The sequence below is a fragment of the Piliocolobus tephrosceles genome, chromosome 14, assembly GCF_002776525.5.
Source record: "Piliocolobus tephrosceles isolate RC106 chromosome 14, ASM277652v3, whole genome shotgun sequence".
Taxonomy (NCBI): Eukaryota; Metazoa; Chordata; class Mammalia; order Primates; family Cercopithecidae; genus Piliocolobus; species Piliocolobus tephrosceles.
Window position 1 is genome coordinate 22,653,513 of NC_045447.1, and position 27,020 is coordinate 22,680,532.

General features: G+C 43.9%; 1 protein-coding gene across 1 annotated transcript in view; it reads right to left on the reverse strand.

Annotated features, from left to right (window-relative positions):
* PAPPA (pappalysin 1) overlaps window positions 1-27,020 on the reverse strand; it is a 247,490-nt gene that overhangs the window by 7,973 nt on the left and 212,497 nt on the right. The window contains exons 18-20 of the mRNA XM_023223653.2: window positions 22,722-22,831; window positions 12,821-12,892; window positions 7,987-8,085 (exon numbers count right to left, since the gene is read on the reverse strand). Coding sequence (XP_023079421.1) covers window positions 7,987-8,085; window positions 12,821-12,892; window positions 22,722-22,831 — 281 coding nt within the window. The remainder of the gene's footprint in view (window positions 1-7,986; window positions 8,086-12,820; window positions 12,893-22,721; window positions 22,832-27,020) is intronic.

Genomic DNA, 27,020 nt, shown 5'->3' on the forward strand with positions numbered 1-27,020 from the left:
TCCCTGGCTTGGGTGATAAAAGCCTTGCTTATCCATCTAGGCTCATCTTTCATCCCTTTTCCCCTTGTACCATGCTCTGGGCATACTCAGGGAATTATAATTTCCTTAACACTTTCCCTAGTGTCTGGGCCTTTGCACAGCCTGTTCCTCTGGCCAGAGATACCCTTTTCCCTCCCACCCCTATCTCTGGTCCTCCCTTACTCCTTTCATCTGGGAAATAACTTCTGGACCTTTTGTGTATTGCCTTTGTTGTTGCCTTCCCTAGGAAACTTCGCTGACCTCCTGACTTGCTGTGTCTCCATGAGTACTTGCTATACTCTAAATGTCTGGTTACTCATCCATAAAACATGAACTCAGTGCAGCTGGGACCAGGTTCTTGCTCATGGCCTAGTACAGTATCTATCACACAGCAGGTACTACCCTAAATTCACTCATTCAAAAAGTATTTATTTGTGGGTGTTGAGTACGTACTATTGGACAGGAAACATTGAGGTACACTGGAAATTGGAATCTATCAATAAACAAACAAGAAGCACATTCTCATCCTCATTAATTCTGCATTCTAGCATCAAGAGGGGTAGGGGTCATCTGATCATAAATAAATATATTTTATAGTGTGTTCCAGGGTGGTAAGTATTAGGGAAGAAAGAAAAAACAAAACAGAAGGCAAAGCAAATGAATGTGGGAGTACCAGGGTGATGTGGGGTGGGTGGTCAGCGTTGGACTCATTGAGAACATGGCACTTGGGCAAAGACTTGAAAGAGGTGAAGGAGTGAGTCATGAGGATGAATAGAAGAGGGTTCTCAGCCAAAGAAATTGCCAGTGACACAGTGACACAGTGGCAAAGGCTGTAAAGTAGAAGGATGCCTGAGCTGAGCTAAGGACAGCAAGGAGTCCAGAGGGCCAGAGGTGAATAAGAAAAGGTATAGACAGTGGGAAGGGGGCAGTCAGAGAAGCAATGTGGGTGGGAAAAGCACCCACATTTTCCCAAGGGCTTTGTAGGCATTGGGAAAACTTAGATTTTCACTCCAAGTAAAATGGGAAGGAACTGTATGTCTTTGCATTGAGGTATGATGTGATCTGACTTGATTTAAAAGGACTATTCTGTGAGGTTAGGAGTTCAAGACCAGCCTGAGCAATATAGTGAAACCCTGTCTCTACTAAAAATACAAAAATTAGCCAGGTGTGGTGGCACGTGCCTGTAATCCCAGCTACTCAGGAGGCTAAGAGAGGAGAATTGCTTGAACCTGGGAGGCGGAGGTTGCAGTGAGCCAAGATTATGCCACTGCACTCCAGCCTGGGCAACAGAGCGAGACTCTGTCTCAACAACAACAACAAAAAAGGATTATTCTGGCTGCTGGGTCAAGAAGAGACACTGATGTACATCCCCAAGTCAGCTACCCAACACCCAGCCCTTTGTTGATACAGGTTATCACCCACTCTGCTAAGAAGGCTGCTCTCCATGTAATGATGTTGATTGTTTTTCCATATCTTATAGAATCACTAACCTTCTCAGACCAATGACCAATGTGCTACATGTTGGGTAAAATGTCCTTTCTTAAGAAACCATGTTCTCATTTAGGTAGGGTTTAAGATTTAGCAAATTGGTCATTTAGCAAATATTGCAGCCCTACACATAGTTGCCTGAATTGGGTGCACCATCCTGTGCTGAGAGGTGTTTCTGGGATTAACCTCTTATTATCTGTAGGTCTCAGTCTTAACTACCCCTCTGCTTCCTGCTCAATGACCAACTCATCCAGGAAGCCATGTGAAGAATCCTTAGGCACATTTTTAGAAAGCCTTGGTATGTTGAGTTCTTAGACAGGAATCTAACTCAAATATCAAGACATAAAAACCCAAAGTGAGTCTGGCCTACCCAAGATCACAGAGTTAATAAGTCACAGAACCGGGACTATACCCCAACTCCCTAGACATCTATAAGAATCAGTCTCTTAGCAGCCATCTGAAACATGACCACAACTAGTGTTCCAGGCCACCACACCTTAGAAAGCTTTGGTATGTTGAATATGTTAAGGTTGTTTCCCTTTTCTCCCTCACACCCCAACACATGCTTACTTAGGATGATTCCAATTATAAACTCAATATTTTTTGTCATGAAGGGAAACCACTGGAGCGACCATTCTGGAAATCTGCTTTGTATTTGAGGCTCCTCAAGGCTCCAACAGGAAAATAATAAACTGACATCCTGAGAGGCTGAGTCCTGCCCCTTCCTGTCTGCCTCACGCTGCAGGCAGGTGTCTGGGTGGGAAATTGGACACCCCTGTCAGACAGAGTTTCCTGCACTGTCTTGCTCTTGTCTGCCAGCTGGGTCCAGGTCACCCCATAAGGCAGATGTGGGGAACAGCTTCCCGGTTCCCAGGGCTAGGGCCTCCGTAGACAAATACGGGAGGGAGAATGAAGGGAGCAGACAGTCATCATGCTGTGCCAAGGCATCACGGAGGCCCTAGCCCTGGGAACCGGGAAGAAATTTAGGTGGAAAACTGGCAAGAAGGAAGTCTGGGAGAAGATGCTGAGTGCTTAACTCTGGGCCTGGAGTTCATACCACGAACTTCATTCCTGGAGGTCTACAAAGCAAGATCACCCACAAGGGGCAGGACAAGATGCTTAGGCAAGACATAAGCCCACTGCAAAAGGATGTTCCCAGGGGTTACAGGCAGGTGCTATGCAGCTTAAGTTCTCTTGGTTTGCATCTTAGCTTTACCACTTGCTAACTGTGTGAACTTAACCCTTCTAAGCCCCAGTTTCATCATCTATAAAATGAGGATTAAAAAGATAACACCTAGGGCAGCTCACATCTGTGATCTCAGCACTTTGGGAGGCTGAGGCTGGAGGATCACGTGAGCCCGGGAGTTCAAGACCAGTCTGGGCAATGCAGGAAGACCGCTTTCTCTACAAAAAATATGAAAATTAGCATGGTGTGGTGGTGTGTGTCTGTAGTCCCAGCTATTTGGAAGCCTGAGGTGGAAAAATCATTTGAGCTTATTAGGAGGTTGAGGCTGAAGTGAGCCACTCCAGACTAAGTGACAGAGTGAAGCTTCATCTCAAAAAAAAAAAAAAAAAAAAAAAAGAAAAGGAAAAAAGAACAACATCTACAGCAGGGTTATTGTGCTGATGAAATGAAATGACATGTAAAGCAAAGCAATAACTCTTAGCTATTACCATTCGCTCAGAGTTAGGAAATCCTAAATCCCAAACACAGCTCTGTCACCTTGTACAAATGATTCCACTTCCCTCAACCTCAACGTTCTACTTGGCTGAAACATTCTGGAGTTTAAGTGAGAGATGCACAGAGATCCCAACCATAGCCCAGCACATAGTAAGTGCTCAGTTAACTGAATTCCTATAATTTAGAAAGTTGCCTGAAAGTCACCCAGGGGTGAGTTTCTCTGAGTGCTAGCCTGGGTGCGTAAGGGAAGGGAATGTCTCATGCTATGGGACTGGGGCTGAGGGGACAAGTGGGACCTAAACAGGTCCAGCAGGTAAGGGCAGAGGCATGAAAGGAAAGTAACCTCTCTCCTTCTCTGAGAGGCTTCCTACGGTGGAAGATGGAAACAGAAACCAGCACTTTCTTCTGTCCTGTGGATGCCCAGGGGAAACTCCTGTCTGGGCTCCCGGGGATGTCAGGATGATGGGAAGGCTGGGAGACTTATCTTCCCCCAACCCCATCCCTGCTGCTGCTGGGAAAATCTGCTCTCCTCTTTGCCAAGGGAGGGATCCCACCCCCAAGGTTCCCTGGCAGTCTGGGCTCATGGTGAAATGTCTCCAACCAGAATGGGGAGGGTCATGCCGAGGTGTGCTGAGGACATAGGCACCCCGTGTGCTTTCTTCTGAAACTTAGCACCATGTAGGAGAAAAAGCAGAACTTGTGAGACAGACAGAACTGGGTTCAAACTTGGGCTTTCCCACTCACTTGCCAAGTGAACTTGGGCAAGTCCCATATGTACTCTAAGCCCAGACTGGTTCATCTGTGTGATGGGGATAAGAATAGTGACTTCTCTGTGTTGACAAGAGGATTAAAGAGGATTACAGAGGCCAAGTGTCTGGCACAGTGTCTGAAACATGCAGTGGTTCACTTGGGGAAGTCTTGTGTTCTTATTTATTGTCTCCATCTATCACCACCTTTAAGCCAGTCTACTGCAGGGAGTATTTGGGGGTGTCCAAGAAAGAGGAGAAAAGTTTCAAGAAGTTGAAGTTCCCTTAAAAGTCAAACTGGGAAATCTAAATTGTAGGAAGTGTGATTTTAATTTGAGACACTTTTCTTTTCCAGAAGTCAGACTTCTAGGAATCTTGCATCTGAAAAGCCCCAAACACCTGTCCACAACTGAAATAATGATGGCAAAGTCCTATCTGCCATAAAGGAGGCCCTTAGTCTCTCTAATCCACACTTCATGTACAGTTTTAAGAGATCTTTCCCCTTCTACCCCCAACCACTATTCACCTTCACCAGGAAGACTCCTGCTCCCTCTTCAGATCTCCATGTAAATGTCCCTTCCTCAGAGAAGCTTTCTTGGACCTTCATGCTATTCTCCATAAAATCTCACACTTCCTCATCATTGCCTCTTCCACAAAAGTAATTAAATGCAATAGTTGTGTGGCTCCCTGCTTAATAACAGGCTCCCCTAATAGACTACAAGTTTCACAAGGGCAGAAATACTGCCTGTCCACAACCTGGTCTGGTGCTGAGTACACAGAGATCCTCAGTGGACATTCAACTCATTGGATGAAGGCAGCTTGGTCATCTGCATTCTATACCCTCAGCCAACAAGAAGAAACAAGAATTTAAAGTGGATGAAGAGGATTTCTTAACACAAAAAGCCCAACTACATTTATAATGTGGGTAGACAAGGAAGAAAAGAGAGTATGAAATGCATCAGAGCTAGCAAAGAACTGGTTCTGGGGTTCCTTAGTGAAGAGTCTGTGCTTATGTCAGGGCCTGGGAGTCTGAAATTGCTGCACTGGAACTCAGTATGGGAACAGAGAGCCAAAATGGTGGCTTGGTGTTCAAATAATATGTATATGGTAAAGTTACCATAAGAATTTGGAACCTGGCCAGGCACAGTGGCTCATGCCTGTAATCCCAGCACTTTGGGAGGCCAAGGTGGGTAGATCATGAGGTCAGGAGTTCAAGACCAGCCTGGCCAAGATGGTGAAACCCCATCTCTACTAAAAATACAAAAATTAGCCAGGTGTGGTGGTGGGCACCTGTAATCCCAGCCACTTGGGAGGCTGAGGCAGGATAATCACTTGAACCTGGGAGGCAGAGGTTGTGGTGAGCCGATATCGTGCCATTGCACTCTAGCCTGGGCGACAAAGTGAGACTCCGTCTCAAAATAAATAAATAAATAAATAAATAAATAAATAAATAAATAAATATATTTGGAATCTGCACCTGAACCTCAATCTCATGACTTCATATTCCCACAATGCACTCCGTAGAGAGAGGAATCCATTTTGGAAAGTTCTCTGTCAAAAAGTCAGCTTCATATTTCATATTTTAGTACTTAAGTTACAATAGGTAGGAATGTTATTTTAAATAGAGCTGCTCTTTCTCCAACCATTGGTGTCAGATGGAGTCATAATTCTGTACAAACTTCTATTTCAAATACAAACTTCATCGTCCATTCACGTTCAAAGGTGGTTGACTCCAATGGAAGAAAATAGATAATATTATTTACTATATTCATTTGGAAACAGTTATCAAGAGTCTTAAATATGCTTACACCCCTCCCTTGGCATTTCAATTGTAAGGATCAACGATAAAGAAATAATTAGAGCTATAAAAGTATTTTATGTGCAAAGATGCTCATGAGCATCATTTTAGTTGTAAGAAAAAAAGAAATAATCCAAAAGTTAAAAATAAGAGTTGAAGTAAATGGTTATATAAATTATCATACATCACAACCATATAATAAACAACAATGCAGCAAAAAATACAGCTGAGACGTTTATACTACTATCAGATTTTTTTTTTCTTTTTTTTTTTTAATTTTGAAATAGGGTCTCACCCTATCGCCTAGGCTGGAGTACAGTGGTATGATCACGGCTCACTGCAGCCTTGACCTCTCTGAGTTCAAGTGGTTCTCCTGCTTCAGTCTCCCGAGTAGCTGGGACTACAGACATGCACCTCCATACCTGGCTACATTATTATTATTATTATTATTATTATTATTATTATTATTATTATTATGTGTAGAGACAAGGGTCTGCCTGTGTTGCTCTGGCTGGTCTCCAACTCCTGGTCCCAAGTGATTTGCCCTTCTTGGTCTCCCAAAGTGCTGGAATCACAAGCGTGAGCCACTGTGCTTATGTCTAAGATTTCCTATGCTAAGTAAACAAAACTAAGCAAAACAAGATTGCAAGCTAGAAAGGCAGTAATATACACATAGACAAAAATACTCTCACACTTAACAAAATACACAGAATAAAATACACCAAAATAAAAAGCAGTGGTTTTCTTTGGGTTTTAAGATAATAAGTGAATTCTTTTGTTTTCTTCTTTCTGAATTTTCCAATATGCATTATTTCATAATTAGAAAAAAAGATAAAATTCCTTAACAGAAAATGAATTTTATTGTCCCCTACTTAAGCAAAAATTGTACGCCTTCAGTGTCCTATCAAAAATCAAAACCAAACCGAAACCAAAGAAGGGTAGGCATCTGAAAAGTGTTGCCCATATGGGACTGACTGATCCTGGACAATCCCAGAATTTTTATTCCTCAACCAAAAGATTCAGTAACAGCCATTCGATTAGAATGTGTTCCTTGGGTCTTGTCCTATTTGTTCGTGTATTTTGGGTTAGAGCTTCTTTCTTGAAGAAATCAACTCTCCTAAGGATGTTGCAAAATAAAGGGACTGGGATTGGAATCCAGGAACTTCACTCTTTCTATCACTCACTTTGTCACCTGGGACAAATCATTCCTCTTTTATGGGCCTCAGTGCCCCTATTAATAAAATGAAATGTTTGGGCCAAGATAGTCATAGAGGGCTCTTTAGGCATGACTGACTATGATTCTTTGCTTTTCCTGTCTCAGAAACTCAGTTCCCCCTTCCTTAAAATGACACAGATGAAATGATCTTTCAGCTCAGATTGCAGATGAATATAAAAATAGAAATAGTTTTCCATTAACTCATTCATCACAAGAACGCTTCTCAGCCCAGGCTGGCTGGGTTACCACCTCCCTCCCAACTCTTGGCTGGGGCTCCTCACTCTGGTCTCAGTGGCAGTCGGAGAAAAATGGAGGTGGCCACTTTTCTGTGAGGGGTTAACATGCATCTATCGAATGTTTTTTCTTTGGTTTACTATAAACACTTGAATCACTCCTGGGTGATTAAAGAATAAAGAAAAAATATATAAAGAAAAAAAAACCTGATATAAAGAAAAAAAAACCATGACCATGACCATCTTTCCCTAATTCTACAGGTATGACAAATAAGAGATAATTAAATGCTCATAAGACTGTAAATGACCTCATTAGGGATGTACTATTTTCTCTCTCCTAGACTTCAGCCCTACCCCCTAAAAATGTATGTTATCTCAGATTTTACCTGCTAGTCTCCTGCTACAGACACCATTCTTTTGACTACCCCCTCACCCCTTCCTCTTATCCCTCAAGTTTCAGTGCAGATGCCTCTTGCTCTGCAGCGCCTTCTCTGACCTCTCGCCTAGCCCCCCAAGCACTTCATCCTTCCTTTCTGAAAGTATGTATTGCAGTTTTATTATCTGCTTCCGTACCCGATTCTAAGCTTTGAGAACCACATCTGTAAAAATCAACCAGGGCCTAGCCCATGATATTAGTTCAACTACTGACCAAAAGAATAAAAAAAAAAACAAAAAATGAAATAAAGCTTGTGGACAGTGCTGGCACAGTTAGGACAAGGGTTGTCCAGCCATGTAGGAGTGATCCTGGCCCCACAAGCTGGAGAAGTGGGCAGGAGGCAGCTGGCGAGGACTGCACCCTGGCCTACCTTTTTGGTCTTCACTGTGGAGGTGCAGCAATCCCCGCCGTCATAGTTGCAAAAAGCTCGGTTGTTGATGGCATCACAGTAATTATCTCCCATGAAGGGCTGGAAAGTGAGAGAGAAGCAGGAAATGAGGCCTTGTTAGCATCCTGGAGTGAGTGGGAGCTGACGTCTGCAGTCCTTCGGGTGTCTGTCATCTTTTCACAGCCCTCCACGATTAGCTGACCAGGCTTCACATCCCCAACACCCCCTTGAATAAGTTATCACCTCTACCATTCATAAAGACTCTTATCTTTCTTTGTACCATTCATAAAGACTCTTACCCAGTTTTTTTCCAACTAGAGTACAGTTATGCTGAGAGACATACTCTTGTGTGCTTGGGCATGCAAAACCACAAATTAAATGACTTACATCTTCCTGAAAGAGGGCTCATTTTACTCAAAGACATGACCAGGAAACGTGAACCTCCTTCTCCCACTTTTTTCAGCAGTAATTAAAAACATAATTTATAATAAAATATATGCAAATGTTAGGAAGCTGAATGTAAACTGCCCCAAGAAGTATTAAAAAACAAAAGATAAAATGTAAGAACTCATAGAAATTTGGCATCATGGTCTGTGTGTGATGGTGGGCTCCCTCTCACAAGGAGAGCAGATATACTTGATGTCACATGTTTTACGTGTTTGTTTTCTTCTTTTGCTCTCCAAACAATAAGTGAGGTAGGTGTTGTTTTTCTCACTCTACAGATGAAGATGTGGAGACTCAAAGACAGGGACTTGCCCAAAATCACACTGGCACAGTCAGAGTAAGTGATTTAAATCTAAGTTGGCTCTATGGTTTTTTTTTTACTTCATCATTCTCGCCTGTTATAGCATATGCTGATTTATTTCTTTTCTTCTATGAGTTTCTCCACCCTGGGACACACCCAAGATGAAGAAAAGATAATAGAGTCAAGCCTTTATTTATCTGAACCCCAGAGTCTTTTTAGGGGAAAGTCCAAGAGTCTCTTGGATTCCCCAGTCACTTGTATTTCCTCATCCCAACCGCTAGCACATTGAATTCTGTAGTCTGTTTATGTTTCTGTAGCTGGTGCAAGACTGTGAGCTCTTCATGGACATGGGCAATGTCTAGTTTGTCTTTGCCTCCCAATCACCTCATTTAAGGCTGCACACAACTTTGGCTCTTAGTAATGTTTCTGCAGTGGAATGTAACTGTACTGGCATAGTGTCAAGGGCAGTTGGCAGGGATTGAGAAAACCTGGGTTCTAGTCCTCCCAACCTCAGCCAATGGGGTGGTTACTTCATGGTTTTGGTTAAGTAGCTTTATCTCCTCTAGGCCTCAGGACTCCCAATAATGAAATAAAGAGGCCAGATTAGTCCAGTGATTTCTCAAAATAGTGAACCTACCCCTCTCCTCACCATCAAATGCAATATTGTGTGACATTTCAATATAGAAAGCAGATGAAAGTGAAACCACTCTGATTAAAGTGCTGGTTGGGGTCTCTAAAGCTCAGTAACTCATTCATGGGAAAGAGACGTCATTTGTTTAACACCTTTGCATCCGAGCATGCCTTCTGTGATCCAGTGGTCTCCCCTTCCCATCCTCACTGCTCCAGAAAGAACCAAGCTCCATCCCAGGTGGCATTCCTGGCTTTTGCCTCTGTGTTCCAAATTCTCACTCACAGAACCTTTGCACCCTGAACTCATGATGCCAGATTTCATTTCCTCACTCCACTATTAAGAGTCCTAAAAAGATCACAGCTAGACAGAGCTCTAAGAGCAAGGAAGACCTGAACTCAGGTATGTGGGTATGCATGCACATGGCTGTGAGTTCAGATGTGACTCTGCTGTGTGACCACCAGAATGAACACATCACATTCACATTAGAACAGCGGGGTACAAACAATAAAGGATAAACCCCTTCTTTTCCTTTCTGCCTCAGGAGGTCTGCCTGTGGGCTATGTTCTTTTTTATGTAATAAATGAACAGAATAATGATGGAGACTAATTGTCCCTTCCTTAGAATTAAACGAACTGGCTTGGTAAAGAAGTAGCTAGGGAAAAAGAGAAAAATTAAATGAAGGTGGTACTTTTTTATTTGAGCCCTGAAAAACATTCTCCAGTCCCATCACTAGTTACTCTACCCTATATGTTCTTTCCTGCAACCATACCCTTTCATCCACTTATCCATCCATCCATCCATTTATCTTTATTCAGTCCTATGTATTTAATTCCTACTATGTGTTACACATTATGCTAAGGAAAGGGATGCAATAGTGAATCGACATAGATATAGTTCCTACCCCTCCAGACCTTATACTTCGGTGAAGAGACAGACTTTAATCACATAATCACACATCTAATTAACTAATTTCAACTCTAATAAGAGCTATGGAGAAGAGGTACGTGATGCTATTAAAGAGTAGAAAGATTTGATCTAGACAGGGAACTCAGTGAAGGTGTCCCTGAGGAAATGACGCTTCAGCTGAGATCATAAAGATGAGTAGGAGTTAATTAGATGGGGGTGGAGAAGAGAGAATTTCTAGAGACAGGGAACAACATGAGAAAAGCTCTGGTACTTATAGATTTCTCCTGTCTCTGGTGTATCTCATGTTGCTACTTCTACTAGTAACACATTCAGACAAACGAACCATCCTTCAAGATCTAGCTCAATGATAGCTCTCCAAAATGCCACCCCTAATAGCCTCAGGATGCTCTGTGCTGCCATAGCCTCTTGTATTTGATTTTGTGATAGCTCTTCAGGATTTTAAAATTATCTCTTTAGTTGTCTATATCCTTCACTATAATGTGAGCATCATCCATCTATGTATCCTAGGTTGCTAGCAAAATATCTGCTATTTGTGCAAAACTTTATCAAATATAGATTCCATAAATGGTTATTTATTAAAATGCTGGATGGATGGATGGATGGATGGATGGATGGATGGATGGATGGATGACAGGCAATAAGATATCATAGATGACTCAAGGAGAGCATAGTTACTATTTTCACTGGACTAACACCAATATATTCCCAGAACTGGAACAGTATCTGGCATATAAGAGGTTCTCAGTGAAGCTTTGATGAACAAGTGAGTGAATGATCACTTTGGACCCAGCATGATACAGAAAACAGGGGCTCAAGGGTCCCCAAACCCTTTCTTTATCTTGGATACCTCTGGATACTCGAGGCTGATAGTCCCAGAGTTTGTATGTCTTCTAAGCATAATTTTCAGCTCCAGACAAGGCACTATTAGAACAAAGCTAAAGAGGAAAGGAGATGAGGGGCACCTGCAAGGGCAAAAGCGATAAACATCACTGACGGGGCTCAGAGTCTGACAGGTGAGGGTCTCTTGGGTCTCACTGCTGAGTCCAAGGAGGGATTGAATTCCGCTGTCACACTGGTTGCCCAGACCGCTGACTCAGCAGAATGAGTGCCCAGGTAACTCAAGCTTTCTTTTCCCAAAATGCTGGACTGATCCAAAGAGATAGAAGTAAGCAACAGCCACAGGGCCTTGGCTTTGATTTTGCCATTCCTAATTGAAGCCTGGGAGAATGGGGTTCCTAAAGTCAAGTACAATGTCAAGTGCCCTCAGGAAATCCCTCAACAATGCAGAGAAAAACATGTATGACCTAGGGACTGTCTTGTGACACAGATTAGGGAATGGATCATAGGCAGGCAGTAGGAGAAAAGCACCAGTCTGGACGTTAGAAGAGCGGGCCCATGTTTTGTCTTTGTGGTTATCATGCTGTGCAAACTTGGACATTCCATCCCCTCTCTGGCCCTTGGTTTCTACTCTATACACCAAGAAAATAGAGCTAGATCAAATTAAGAGCCTTCCCAGTTTTGGCATTCCATCAAATTTTAGATCCAGCCACTGCCTGGGTCTCTGTTTACCCATTTTAAAAATAAAAGGTTAGTTGAGATTAGTAAAAGAGTCTTTCTGGTTCTGGAGTTCTAAGACTTTCATCAAATACAAATTTTTCTAGGGCATGGTCTGATCCTTTTCACCTGCATTTTCCTCAGTGGGCTCTGGATGAACCACAGAGATTCGGCCATCCACCTGGAAGGGATTTGGGACCGTTTTTTCACTGCCAGCTGGGAAGAGCCACAAGGGGCAGAGTAATGTACAGAAATGTCTTTGAGTTCCGTGGACAGCCCTCCCTTCAGGACACAGCTGATGTCCCAAGAACCATGCTTCTTGAGTCCTCCCAAGCTTGTCACTGACACACCGAGCCAGATCTCTATAATTCCAAGCTCTAAGGAATGGCTCAACTGTGAAGTCATAGAATTTAAGGATTATAAAGGCTCTTCCACTTCAGCTCAATGGTTAGGTGTAAGGCATTCATATTGCTTCTGGGGTTGAGCCATGAGTAAATGACTGAGATGTGGGGCAGAAGGAATAGGTCTGCAAGTAAAGGTCATCGGTAACATGGAAATTAAAAAGAAAACCACCTCACATGACTCTGTAAAGGTTAAATGTAACAATGTTGGTAAATTTCCAACATTAGCATATTCTAGACAGTAAATCATTATAGCCTCCTGCCCTTCCTTTCTTACAGATTCCATATTTTGTAGACCACAGGCTCTGGAGCCACAAAAGCCTGGCCTGGAACCCAACTCCATTCCCTATGCTTTTTAATATGTTTCTTTATATTTCTGTGCCTCGATTCCATCATCTGTAAAATGAGGCTGCTAATCCCTGTCCAAGAAGTCTGCTAAATGGATATTTTCAACACCCAGTAGCTATGGCAAAGGATAGCCAACATTAATATAACAATAACAATAACAACAGCAGGATTATTTCCAGGGAACTGAGGAGTGCCTTCCTGGTGACTCACCTCACAGCCTTTGACGCAGTGAATCAGAGCAGGGTGAGGATACCACTTGAGACCAGCAGTGCAGACAACTCTCTGTGGGAAGAGGGAGAGAGAGGTCAGATGGGCTTGGGATTGGGAGGGACCCACCTCCGTGTTGGCATCACATTCAACCACCCCACCTCTTCTGGGACCTTCCAAGTCCTGACCTCACCCTGGCTTTTACATGGAGAACTTGCCTGGGTACTTGCAATAACAGGAGCCATAAGATTAAAATAATATTTGTGTTCACCGTATGTGTCATGGTTCTGTATTTCCCTGGCAGGAACAAGGGTTGAGGAGAAGCAGAACTTGGGGGTGGAGACACGATCAGAAAGGTCCTTCAGAAAATTCTCGACTAATGTTCAACCCATTCATGGAGTTGGGATAAGGTTGGGGGAGGAGGGATGTGGGTGTGTGTGTGTGTGTGAGCGCACACATGTGTGTGTTTGCGTGTGTATGTGTGCATACGTGTGTGTGGCTGCAGCAGGAGGATGGGAGAAAAGTGTGGAGCAGCATTCCTTAAAGCATGAGCTGAAGACCACTTTCATCAGCATTGCCGTGGGAGTGTGTTAAATTACCGGCAGATTCCTCAGACCTGCTTTGCATTTAATGAATTGGATTTTCTGAGGCCAGGCCCTGAGACTCTGCATTTTAGCAAGCCTGTCAGATGACTCCAATGCACACTACAGTCTGAGAGCAAATGGGCTATTATGAACCAACCTATAGTTCAAAACCCTGGAAAGGCAGAGAACCCCTCCTGCTGTCACCTGCTGCCGTGTCATACAGGTCTGCCCACAGTTCCCTGAGGTTGCCCACGGTGAATTCGTTCTTGCTCTTCCCCTTCCCTGAATGCCCTTCCCCATTTCGTCACTTTGAGAATCTTTTCAATGTCTGCTCAAAACTTATGTCTTCTTTGGCACTTTTCCTAGCCCCATCAGGCAGAGCTTATAGGCACTTATTTATAGCCTCCTATTTAAAAATAATAATAATGATGATGATGATAATGACAACTAAAATATATTGAGTATATTTGTTGTGCTAATTACTGTATGCATTATCTTATTATTTCTTGCCATGATGCTGTGAGGTGGGCATTAATCTTATGTTGTAAGAGAGTAAATTCCCCACGCTCCATAGCTGTTAGGTAGGGAAACCAGGATTTGAAAATAACCAATTATTTCAGAAATGATTTAATAAAGCTCATAACATAAAATCCAACATCATGATATTTTTTAAAGTGGGTGAAAGGAGAAAGCTAAATAAGACTAGAAAGATAACATAGTATCAGGGATATAGCTACCATAAAAATTCTAGAAGCTTGGCCAGGTGCAGTGGCTCACGCCTGTAATCCCAACACTTTGGGAGGCCGAGGCGGGCGGATCACAAGGTCAAGAGATCGAGACCATCCTGGCCAACATGGTGAAACCCCGACTCTACTAAAAATACAAAAATTAGCTGCGTGTGGTGGCGTGTGCCTGTAGTCCCAGCTACTTGGGGGGCTGAGGCAGGAGAATCGCTTGAACCCAGGAGGCGGAGGTTGCAGTGAGCTGAGATTGAGCCACTGCACTCTAGCCCTGTGACAGAGCAAGACTCCGTTTAAAAAAAAAAAAAATTCCTAGAAGCTCCCTTTTCTATTCTCCATAGATGCCCCAGTTTTCATGCCAGATTACAATTATTTCTTTAAAGAATAAAATGAAATGAAATAAAATGGTACATGCTTAGATGTGTAGTGAGAGGCAACTGTTAACAAACAGCCATGGAAGTCCACATAATCAGAGCTTGTTTGACTGACTGAGAGGCCAGTTGATTAATTTTAATTAAAAAATGAACAGTCACATGGGCCAGAATGTGGAAAATCCATGTAAACAACCTATTCTCTCCCTGAGGGCAGACCTATATGGGAGCCAAATTGTAATTAGGTTTCTTGGCGAGGTTGTGACAAAGGGAATCAGGTGACCCTAAGACTGGATTGGGTGCCTTTCTTCTCTGCTCCATAGCATGTCAGGTTCACATTAGATATGCTATGCCTTCAGCAATGCCTGGCACAGAGGGGATGCTAAATAAATATTTATTTTATAAAGGAACAGATTCTTCTCAAAAGAGAGATGATCTTACCAACGGACAATAATTTATTTACTTGTCTTCCTGTCTTCTAGAGCATCAGAAGATCATCTAAGGTCAAGCACTAGACTTGTCCTCTAAACAAGTCTAGTTTAGAGGACCAGTTTAGTATAGGCTGACTGTAGCCACTCTCATCCTGCAAGTAAATCAAAGACCTTGGAGAAAGAGCTTAACCTGATGATCTTCCAATCAGTCTTGCAATGTGAAATCTACTATCTTGCCTCTTACTACTTCTGTTGAAATTGTCTACCTGTCCCCAATACAAGCATAAAGTGGTATATGGGAAAAGTCATGGGACATGATATAGGACAGATGTGGTTGCAATTCTGATTTGGAATTGCTTTGTAAATTTCCACTATGAGATTTGGTTCTCTCATCCATAAGATGGTTATTGAAAATGTCATAGACTTGTTGAGATGGTGCATTCATATAAATGATGTGAAAATGGTAAACCTAGTACCAATTGCATAAGTTTCTTGAGGGCAGGTCGTGAGTTATAGACATTTCTGTATCCTTCCAGGGTGAAGCAGGGAGCACAGTGAAGAAATACATGAAGGAATGTGATACAAATACAAATGAGGGTATTTGGGTTGTTCAGTATTCCTTTCTTCCAGTTAAGCTACGTTCTTCCCCCTCTGCCTCCCAGTCATGGGGCTGGGTGAAGAGGATCATCTCCTTTCATTCCCTTAACCAGATTTTCATCTCTCAGTATGACAGTTTGTTCCCAGTCAAAATCCATAGATGTTGGAGGGCATTTGGTAAAGGTTCAAGAAGTAGAAAACTGCAGAGTTAGAATTCACTAGGGATTTGATGCCCATGCCTTCCCCTGTTTATCTGAGGGCTAATTTAATCCATCTGTAGGAGTGTCTTGGTGTGGTTGTACAAGTTTCTGTCAGTTGAGGTTTACCTGACGTGAGTTTGGAAAAAGGACTTTTATACTATCTGCATAAGCCTATTTATCTTTCCAAGGCTTTTGGATTTTCCACTATTACTCAGGGCTGCACGCCCCACCTGTCTCACTACAGGGCCCCTCTGTGTGCTAGAACTGGGAAAGGGGACAGGCAGTGGGAGCTGAAGGAATGGATAGGCTGTTTATAGGAGAAGTTGGGAGATCCCAGATGGGGCCCCTCAAATGTCAGCCTTTTTCCTCTTGATTCCAGTGAGACATCTAGCCCAGTCACAGCTTTTCAGATAAGGTTTTGTAAGAGGGCTTTCATTTCCTGCCTTGGTGGTAGGAAGAACAGACTATCTTTTCTTCCTGGCTGCAATTACCATCATCATCATTGTCATCATCATCAACACCACTGGCACCACCATCATTGTCACCACCGCCACCATCATCATCAACAGCACCACCAACACTAGCACCATCATCTGCACCATCTTCTTTTTACCATCATCATCATCATAGCAGCACCACTACCACCGCCACCATCATCAGCATGAAAACACCATCACTAACATCACCACCTCCACCAACATTAATACCATCATCACCACCAGTATCCTCATCCTCATCAGCACAAAATTCTCTATTTAATAAATATTATGCTCTAAGCCCTGGGCTCGGAGCTTTCATCTCATGTAATTCTCACCATAACTATGAGATCGGTACTATTTTTGACTCTGGTTTACACAAGAGAAAACTGGGGCACAGAGAAGTTAAATGACCTGCCCCAAATTGTACACATAGGTAGTGACAGTCAGCAATTAAACCCACATTTATCTGGTTTTAAGGTCTAGGCTTTGAACACCATAATCTCCTTCAAAGTATACCATCCCCTGAAGCTGTAAGTATAAAATAGCTTACTTTTTTGACCGATGGGAAGACCAAAGTTCAGAAAGGTGGAGAGGCCCTTTGAGACAAATGTTGGAGGGGGTAGAGCATCTAAAAGATGAAGGTCCAAGAAGACAGGCCCCAAGCAGAGCCAAAGACATGTGAGAAGGCATCTAAGAGAGCCCCCTCATCCAGAAGCCCAGATCTGACACCTCTCTTGGATGTCTTCTAAGATGAGCCCTTTTCCCCTTAGCTTTTTCCCTTGATTTCTGGGACCTGCTATGAGCGAATCATATCAGTTATTATTATTATTAATTATTTGCTTTTTGTTATCAGCCACCGAGTTTCTAGCTTCTTTCCAGGGAGAGCTTTTTAAAAGCCTAGGCTTTTCCCACTTTGGATTCCTAGTGTTTGAAGAGTATCTGCCACTTGGAGGTACATACTCAATGTTTATTGAATAAGTAAATGAACAAATGAACAATCAAATAAACGAATGTATGAGCGTGTCCATAAATGAATTAAAAAAAATCAGTAGATTCTGGCTGCATCTCTTTGTCCATGGGCTTCCCCTCCAGTGCACTTAGTTCTCCATCTCTATGTCAGTTAGACTGGATTTAACAGTCACTCAGAACCATTAGGCCTCTGACCTTTAGACACTTGGCAGGGTTTTCCACAAAGCTACCTTCTTTTCACAAATGAATTTTGCATTCTCTGTCTGCATGTGTTGCACATTTTTGAAAGACATGTATGAGGGTTGCCCTTGCAGGATGGAATGCCATGCAATTAGCTAGCTAATTCTGCCACATTCATTATGTGAACTGGGCACTGACAACCTCTTTGAGCCTTAGCTTCGTCATCTGTAACGTGATAATCCTTACCTCACTGGGGGGTGATGGAGACAAAATGAAGTGGCGTATGTAGAATTGCCTAGCAAACCATGTCTACATATTAGACATAGTCAATAAATGGCAATTTATCTCTCCTTTCCTTAAGTCATTTCCTCCCTCTCTTTCCTCCTCCCATTTTTTTTTTTTTTTTTTCAGAAGCTATTATGAAAGCCAAGGTCTCAGCACCTAAAGGAATTATAAGGTTCTGAGGATAGGGAGATGCACTTTCTATTGTGAAACACTCTCAGCATCCCTGGGCAAGGGATAATGTGTGAGCAAATTGGATCTATTTCTTAGGAACTGATGGGAGACAGGCTGCCACCCCAGAATTCTAGATCTCCAGACTGGAATAGTCTGTCTCATTCAAAGGTTGTAAGCCAATAGCTTCTAGGCTACACAAACCACAGAAATGTTTGGTTTGGCATACAAGTGTTTTTAAAAAGTCAAAATTAGTTGCCAAAATTTTTAAAAAGAAAGATATTTCAAATTTTAAAAACGCCAGGTTTCTTGTACCCAAGAAAAAATGAAAAATTTGGCAACAGGAGGCCCACATTTCCACATTGCTGCACTTGGCTAATGCTGTCCCCATTTGGAAGGAGAAAAACAACAACCATGTTTTCCATAGTTTGCCATAGTTCCCACCATTCCCTGCAGTCTCTCCAGCACTGAACCTGAGGGGCATTTCCACCTGTTATTGAGTTTGTATCATTTTGTTTATTAGATTAGAGGAAGACATTTCTGTACCTCTAATCACTTTCAAAAGTGCATGTACAGGGAAGGGGACTGAGAAAAAGAAGGCTTAGGACACCGAAAAGGAGGTACATTGTGTTTCTCTTTATAGAAATTGAAAATACACTTATGAAAATGGCTCATGATTTCCAATTATATGAAGTTTACAAATAAGCAAAACCAATTCTTAGTGATAGGGACCAAGTCTACAAATACATTTACAATTTAGCAAAACCAATCCATAGTGATAGAGAACAAAACAGCGGTTACCTTGGTGCTGGAGAAATTGCCTGGCATGGGGAGGGAGGACTCCCTGAAGATTTGGACTGGTCCACATCCTAATCTGAGTAGCAGTTTCATGAGTGTGCACAGACAAAACAATTTATAATGCCTTACACTTACGATAAGGAAGTAAGTTATAGCTCAATAAAAAAGAAAAGAGGGAGGCTGAGACAGAAGGCTCACTTGAGGACAGGAGTTCAAAACAAGCCTTGGCAACATAGTGAGACCTCATCTCCACTAAAAAAAAAATAAAAATAAAAAACTGAAAAAAAGAAAAATAGAAAAGAACTTCAACAGTATCTGTAAAGTTTTTATTTCTTAAGTTGGGTAGTATGTGTATGGGTGTTATATTTTTCTGCAAGTCTTTCTTTCCAAAATATTTATAGTAAATACTACTACTAATATGCTTCAGTGTTTATTTTTAATTATTATTATTATTTTTGGAGACGGAGTCTCACTTTGTTGCTCAGGCAAGAACGCAGTAGCACAATCTCGGCTCACTGCAACCTCCACCTCCCAGGTTCAAGTGATTCTCCTGTCTCAGCTTCCTGAGTAGCTGGGATTACAGGCATGCGCCACCATGCTTGACTAATTTTTGTATTTTTAGTAGAGATAGAGTTTCACCATGTTGGCCAGGCTGGTCTCAAACTCCTGACCTCAGATGATCCACCTGCCTTGGCCTCCCAAAGTGCTTGGATTACAGGCATGAGCCACCGTGCCCAGCTGCCTCAGTATTTAATGTACAAAAGAGTATGTTTGGCCTGCTTCACTCGTTTCTCCACCTGCCTGGTTCAGGTGGCATTTCATTTTGTGACTCCTGAGTGAAGCCTAGCTCTCACTTCACAACTGGGTAAACTGTGGCCTAGAGAAGTGACAGGATTTGCTCCAGGACATACAGCAGGAAGGCACCAGAGCTTACACTAGAACTTTGGTCACCTGACTCAGCAATCATAAATATTTAGCAAGTACCTGCTGTGTGCTAGGCACTGAGGGAGGTACCATGGTCCTGCCTTCACAAAGCTCACTGTCCTGGTGCCTCATCGTGTCCTCATCATGACCTGTGATCTCAATGTTGACATACCACTCATCTAAGTAGTCATCATTCTCTTCATTCATGTCAATATATGTAAAGGACTTAAAATAGAGTCTGTGTTGACTAAGTGTCAGTGGTGGACCACAGCTGGCTTGCATAGGCTCGCAAGAGCCAACTGTGCCTGGATCTTCTCAACTTTGTGCTCAGTGACAGCAACCTGCAAACCTTGAAATCCGCCATGGTAGGAATATTTGTATCGCAGAAATTGGGAAATGCTACAAATCAGAGTTTAATGTTTGTGGAGAGCCAGCTGTTAACTATTTGCCAGCACATCCCTGGTAAACCATCAGTAAATGTATTGCCTTTATTACTCTACATTTCATAAACGCTGCAGGGATAGCTGAAGTAAACTATCAGACTGGCCTGGGTCTCTCTTCAACTTCTCTTATGCAAGTAGCTTCCATCTCTGAGATTCCATTACTTCCATTGGAAGCAGGAAGAGACTAATACCCACCTGATAGGGACATATGTGTGTGGTTATGCGTGTGTGGTAGGGGGTGGGGGTGGAAATAAAAGATTGGAAGTGCCTGACCCAGTGCCTGATCACAGCAAGTGCCCTGTAAATGCCAGTTCTTGCCTCTCACTCTCTTACCCTGGGGATAAAAGTGGCAGCAGCTGGAGCAGAGCCTCACCCCCAGCTATCTAAATCGCACTGGTGCTCACGGGCAGACCCCCAGAAAGCAGAGGAGCTATCCAGGGCCTCCTCTGGCCTGGAAATGCCTGCACCAGCAGCTCTATTTCTGTAGCTCTCACCGCACAAGGGGCAAGGGTGCAGCAGAGGCCAACTTTTCTGCCTTATTCCTGGAAATCATCAATCTCTGCCCTTCGCCCTCCTCCCTTTTTCTACCACATTTTTTTCCTCCTGGATAATGAGGCCTCCAGAGACCAGTGGAGGTCTGAACCTCGTTATGGTTCTCTCGGTAGGCCAGCATCAATAAAGGCAGGCAGACCAGGGAACTGGGTGGGGGATGGGGCAGGCAGGCAGCGGGTGGGCAATGGTGGGGAGCGGGGACAGCTTGCAGGCTTTCAAATCCCTGGATTTTTTCACAGTGAATTATAACTGAACTCTTTAGTGCCCAGGGCTCACAGAGAGAAGGGTGGGAATTTGCCCAGGGGGTAGGAAAAAGGTCTTAAGTGGGAGGCTGGGCCAGGCCAAGAAGATCTCTGATACTAGGGTGAGAGGGAGGTCTCCTATGTCTGTTCTGTGTATGAGTCAAACTCACCTGCTTTCGAGTATGTGGGAGTTAGGGTGGGAAAAGGAAGGAGAGCTGGTAGTATTGAAGGAGCCGCCAATCACAAGTCCAGCTTGTCATTCCAGTTGTGCTGCCTGTGTGGACCAGCCGCCCTCCTCTATAGGCCTCAGTTTCCCTATCTGTACAACGAGGAGCCTGTTCTTGAGTATCTCTAGCTGCCTTGAGATTCTGACATGTGGGCTCCCTGCATGCCTGCGTATGTGAGCATATCAAGGCGCAATGGGGCATTCAGGGGAATCTGTGCAGGAATTCTGGTTCAAGAATGGTGGAGGAAACAGATGACAGAGCTTGAGGTTTGGGAAACAGGGCAATCTTGTGGATATAGAGAGAGTCAGAGACAGAGAGAGAGAGAAACAGGGGGGATGATGGAAAGGAGAGTGTGGGACGGAGGAAGACAGAACAAGGGGAAAGGTATATCAGAAGAGGCAGGAGAGAAAAACAGAATGGAAAAACAGAAATAGGAAAAAAATTAGAGAGAGTAAGATGGAGACAGGAAAAGAGAGAGCAGAAGAGAAAGAGGAAGCAAAAAGGAGGGGAGGAGTAAGCCGGGGCACACAGAAGAGTGGAGGAGGTCTGGCCAGGTCTATACGCCCAGAATGCTGAGTAAGCCCTGGCAATTGTGCCCTCAGCGCATTTGAGAAACAGTACACCCAGTATCGGGTTCTGCCCAGCTATCCAGAGCGTGATCTGTAGCAGGCAGGCAGATGGCAGCTCCCTGGCTCCATGGCCTCTCAGCACCCCAGGCAGTAGTCTGGTGGAGAGACATAGAGCTGAACCTCACCCGCGCCCCAACCCCAGTCTCCTTCTTTCAGTTTCTCCAGGGTGAAGAGCCAGTGCCCAGAGTGACACATGAGGCCTGGACCTGTGATGTCCTGGGGGACAAAAGCAGGGCCTACATCAGCTCCAGGGGCCCCAGTTGATTGGGTGACACAAAGGCGAGTGGGAACAGCCAATCTCAAAGTCAAACCGACACTGCCCCAAGGTGGGGGCCTCTGTAATCATCTGGCTGGGGGCATGCCAGCCTGGCACCATGGGAAACACACAGGGCTCAGACTAAGGTTTGGGTTCAAGCCTTGGTTCAGGGCCCATCACCTCACTTCTGAGATTTCAGTGTCCACAACTAGAAAATGCAAACAATGACCCCTCTCTCATACAACTGTAGTGAGTCTGAAATGAAGTCTTCGTGCTAAGCACTGGACACATGAACATGGCAGGTTCTCCACAAACAACCGATATTACTAGTTTGCTAGACACCTATTAATTGCTTTCCCTGAAACAGGTAAAGCTTGGAGAAAGATACCAGAAACCTAGGCTATGTAAAGTGGAAGGCTACAAGGGAGGGCACCAGAGAAGCCACACAACACCATCCTTATGAGTATGGACTTCCCAGCCCGACAGACTCAGGTCTGGAACCCGGCTCTATGCTCCCTACCTCTGTTATTGGTGCCTCAGTTTATTCCTAGGCTGACATCAGCATTTAGTGGGACAGTAAATAAAAGGCCCCTCATGTAGGACCTGACAGAGAGAAAGTATTAAATAATTAAAGACTAGAGAAACGATTGTAAGTCTCCTCCCCACTCTACCCCACCTCTCCCCAGCACACACCCACAGGGCAGGTGTGATGACTAAATGAGATAATATCTGTGAAAGAATGAACTCAGGCCCTGGACATAGCAAGTGCTTAACAATATCATTTCCCTCCCCCTTAGCTGCAGGTGGGTAGATGTCCCTGGTCACTCACCTCCACGCGAGTGGGGTTCAGCCAGTGGGGGATGTCACGCACGGTCACGTTCATTGGCAGGATGATGGACTCGCTGTTGTGGTCCAGGCACGAGGTGGCACACTCCGACCCTGAGGGAAGCACAGCATGTGGTGGCGGCTCAGGCCCCAGACCCTCGACATCTGCAAACTGTCCTCCTGCAGAGTGGGCCCTGCCACTTCCTGGTCCCCAGTGGACTGAGCTACCCAACCTCAAGGCAGTGGGAAGGAGAAGGCTCCCCAGGCAGGGCCACCTTTGGTCTCCCTGACTCCATTCACATGCCTCCCATCTGGCTGGTTCCTGCTGCCACCCTCATTGGCCCTGATCCTAGTTTGATCAAGCTCCTCCTCTGCTCAAACACCTTTCCAAGGCTCCCCACATCCAGAACAAAATACAGCCCCCTTTGCTAGGCGTTCAGTGCCTCCTGCAGTCTGGTCAATCTTCTCTCTCACTGACCACCTTCACTTTCTGGTTGGTTCAACCGGACTGAACTACACTTGGTTTTCCATCTGAGTCCCACAATTCTCAGCCTCTGTCCTTCTTCTCTTATTCATCCCATATCCTGAAATGTCCCCCAATCTGCCTTCCCATAACCAAATTCTATCCATTATTCAAGGGCCAGTTCAATTCTTCTACGAAGTTGGCCCTGATTTTCACAACTGAGTGAGAGTACTCCATCATCAGATGTGCCTGATTCATCTCGGAGTTTAACCCGGTGTCTGACACCCAGGGAGAGCTCAGAGCACTGGCTGAGTGAATGATGAGCACATAAATGCAATACCAACTTCTCTTTCCCCAGGGTTTCATCCCTGCCTTTCCCTGTGCCTTAAAGACCCTTCCCACTCCAACAAGTGCATTTTTAATGATCCCACAGACCTCAATCGCATGCCACTTGCTCAGAGAAGACCTCCATGGTTTCCTGACAGGCCAAGCACCTCATAGGTGCCCATGACAGAATTGTCATGTGACCATTTCCTGTTTGCTTGGTGAGTGTGATATCAATAGCTCTCTTCCCTGCTGAACTATAATTCTATAGGGCCAGTACTACCCATAGTCCCCATTCTATGTCCAGAGCTTGGCACTATGCATGGCAGATTATAGGCACTCAATAAGTATATGTGAAATGAGTGTAAGAGACAGTGAATGAATAAATACATCAATGGATCAGGAAATGAGTGAATTAATGGATAAATGAATGGCATGAGGACTGACAGATGAATATGCATTTAGGTATCTTATAAAGGAGGAATTAAGTACATAAATGGATAAGCGAATGAGTAAATTATGAATTAAATGGATAAAGGAATTTTAAAAAATCAGATAATGAGTCAAAGAAGGGGTAAATGACTAACAGAGATAGGGCTACTACATAGAAGCCCTTGGTCCAGGAACTTTTGCATGAAGACAGTTGACTTCCAGACTGTGGGTTGGCAAGTTGACTCTAATTCAACTCATTCATTCTCTACCCTGACCTCACACATCCTGAGGTCATCTGAAAAATCAAGCCTAGTCCATGGAAAGTACTCGGTACCCCAAAGAGGCATTTATTCATGTGGGCAAAGAAACAACCGGTCAGAATCTGACTAGGCCTGAAGGAGGCCATTTCTCTGTCTTAGTATCAAAACCACCCTCCAAACACTAGGAGCAAGTCAACTCTTTTCTTTAAATATTCTATTGTATTAGCTATTTTAAAGGCCCCCCCTCCAAATATACATATGTATGTATTAGCTATTCTAGAAGCCCCCTTCCAAATATACATATATATGTATATTTGGAAGGGGGCTTCTAGAATAGCTAATAGAATATATATGTGTGTGTGTGTGTGTGTGTGTGTTTGTATATATATATATATGATGTAAAAAAAAATAAATCAAGTAATGAGTCCATGTAAAGCTGAATGACTAACATGGCATGCACAAACAGATATGTATATACATATACACATAAACATGCAATATACATAGAGGCATGTATACATGTATATGTATATGTGTATATATATACAATCTATCCAGTGCCCTTCCTGTTGCCATCTTGTCATCCTTTCTAGTCTAAGAGGCTTACAAATCTAAAGAAAGAGCAAGGATGGAGTGGCAGAGGCAGGACCATGTTTAAAAGCCCTTCATTTTTTAAATTTGTGTTTATTTTTACTTTTTTTTTAAATTATGAGAGTCTCGCTCTGTCACCCAGGCTGGAGTGCAGTGGTACGATCTCAGCTCACTGCAACCTCCGCCTCCTGGGTTCAAACGATTCTCCCACCTCAGCCTCCTGAGTAGAAGCCCTTCACTTCAAACACAGGGACACTGAGCCTGACTAGAGGCAATTTCTGGCCCCACCCGGTGGTTTTCTTATGTTACCTGATTTCCCTGCAAATCCAGCCCGTTTCAGTCATGACACCCGTGTCACAGGCTGGAGAGCCAAAAGGCACAAAGCTCAGGGCACAAAGCTGTTGAGGAGAGAGCTACATCTCTAATTCCAGGCCCCGCAATCAATACAATGCAGCCACACAGAGAGAGGAGAGAAGGAGGCAGCCATCGAAGCAAGAGAGACGGTGAGGGGCCAGAGAGACAAGAAATGGGGACAACACAAACAGACAAAAACGATGAGTGATGATAATAAGGAGCAAAGATCCCTAAGCAGTCAGAGGAACTGCTTATGGGGTATGCTTTATCGTGAGACCAGTTCTAAAGGAGTTTTTAGGTAGCAAAGATGAGACAAGGCTGATAATAAAATTCTTTTGAAAAAAAATGCAGCCTCTGAGAAATAGACAAAGGCTATCTTATCCCAAGAGAGGAAAAAAATAAAATTAAAAAAGAAAAAAACCCTGTGGTCAAAACAGGAGACACTTGCTGTCCAATGCAGCAGTCGTGTCTTAATTTCTCTTTCTCTGTGTCTCCCTCTCCTAGGCTCCCCTCCCCCATGCCAGCTCTGGGGCTTTAGGACCAGGCTGCTGTGTTGTGATATATGAGCCGTAATTGGCATCCTTGCAGAGTGGTGATCTCACCAGGCCTCTGCGTCTCCTTCCCGGGAGGCGCAGGGAGGGTGGCAGCCCCAGTGGCAGCAGCAGCAACTTTCTGAGGGCTCATAACTGCCACAGAAGCCTCCCCAGGTGGCCTGGGGGAGGCACGCAGGGGGAGCTGGTCTGGGTGACTCCAGAAGGTGCCCTCCAGCCCCCAAGCCCGACACATATCTCATCCCTGCTTATAAGGCCAGTGATCAAATCCCTCTCCTTGACAAAGTGGATTCTCCCCAGGGAAGGGCTCAGCCTGGGAGGTGGAAGTCAGGGGCATTTGAAGGAAAGCGAGGATACAGCTGGGGCTGAGGAGTGGATGAGCAACAACTGCTCTCCTGCCTTGCTTCTCACTCTCATCCTCAGCCTTCCTGTCTCCCTGTGTGGCTTTTTCTCTCTGCTCTCCTCCAATGTCCCTATACACTCCTCATCTGCCCTGGATTATCACGTTCATAAGATGGACATCTGGGCGCCAGCCGTGGGGACTTGGGGTACAGGAAAGGGGAGTTAATTCAGGTTGCAATATCACATAGATTTTTTCCCCTTTCTGCTTTGACCATGAAAACACTCAGTAGGTAAAGAAATACCACCCTCCCACCCTTTCCCCTTTTTCTCCACTGTTCTGATGGAGAGAAGAGAGCCAGGTATTGTACTCATTTGCATACAGTTGAGACATGTGAATAAAATGTGTAAATGCGTCTGTGAGATTTGTTTGCCTTTTGTTCATCTTTCTGTGTTTGACATGTTTGGGGACATAAAATGTGTTTGCGTTTGTTGAAGTATGAGATTTTTATGTACTGCATGTGAGTGCTATGTATAGGTTTATGTGCTACCTGTGTGTGTATGTGTTTGTGTGAGTGATGCATTTGTGTGGTATTTGGCTGATGTATAGGTGTTAGGCATGAGCTTACTATATGATGTATGTGTTTGGGGCTGTTTGGTTATGAAGCATTTCAGCATGTGGCACGTGTTTATGTATGAACATGTGAATGTATTTGAATGTGTCAGTGGGTATAGATATGCAGCAAATTTGTTTCTGTAGTTTTTCCCTAAAGGTCACTTAATTAGGCTTTTTCTCACAGGGCCACTCAATGCCAGTTAGGAGTATGAATGAATATTCACTTACATATTATGATTGAGCTGGAGGTTGGGACCCCCTCACAGACATACACACCTATCAGGACCACACACACCTATCAGGAATGATGGAAAGGAGAAAGAAAGTGTTGGCCTTGGGATGGTGCAGCCCATGCTGCTCACCACGGCAACAG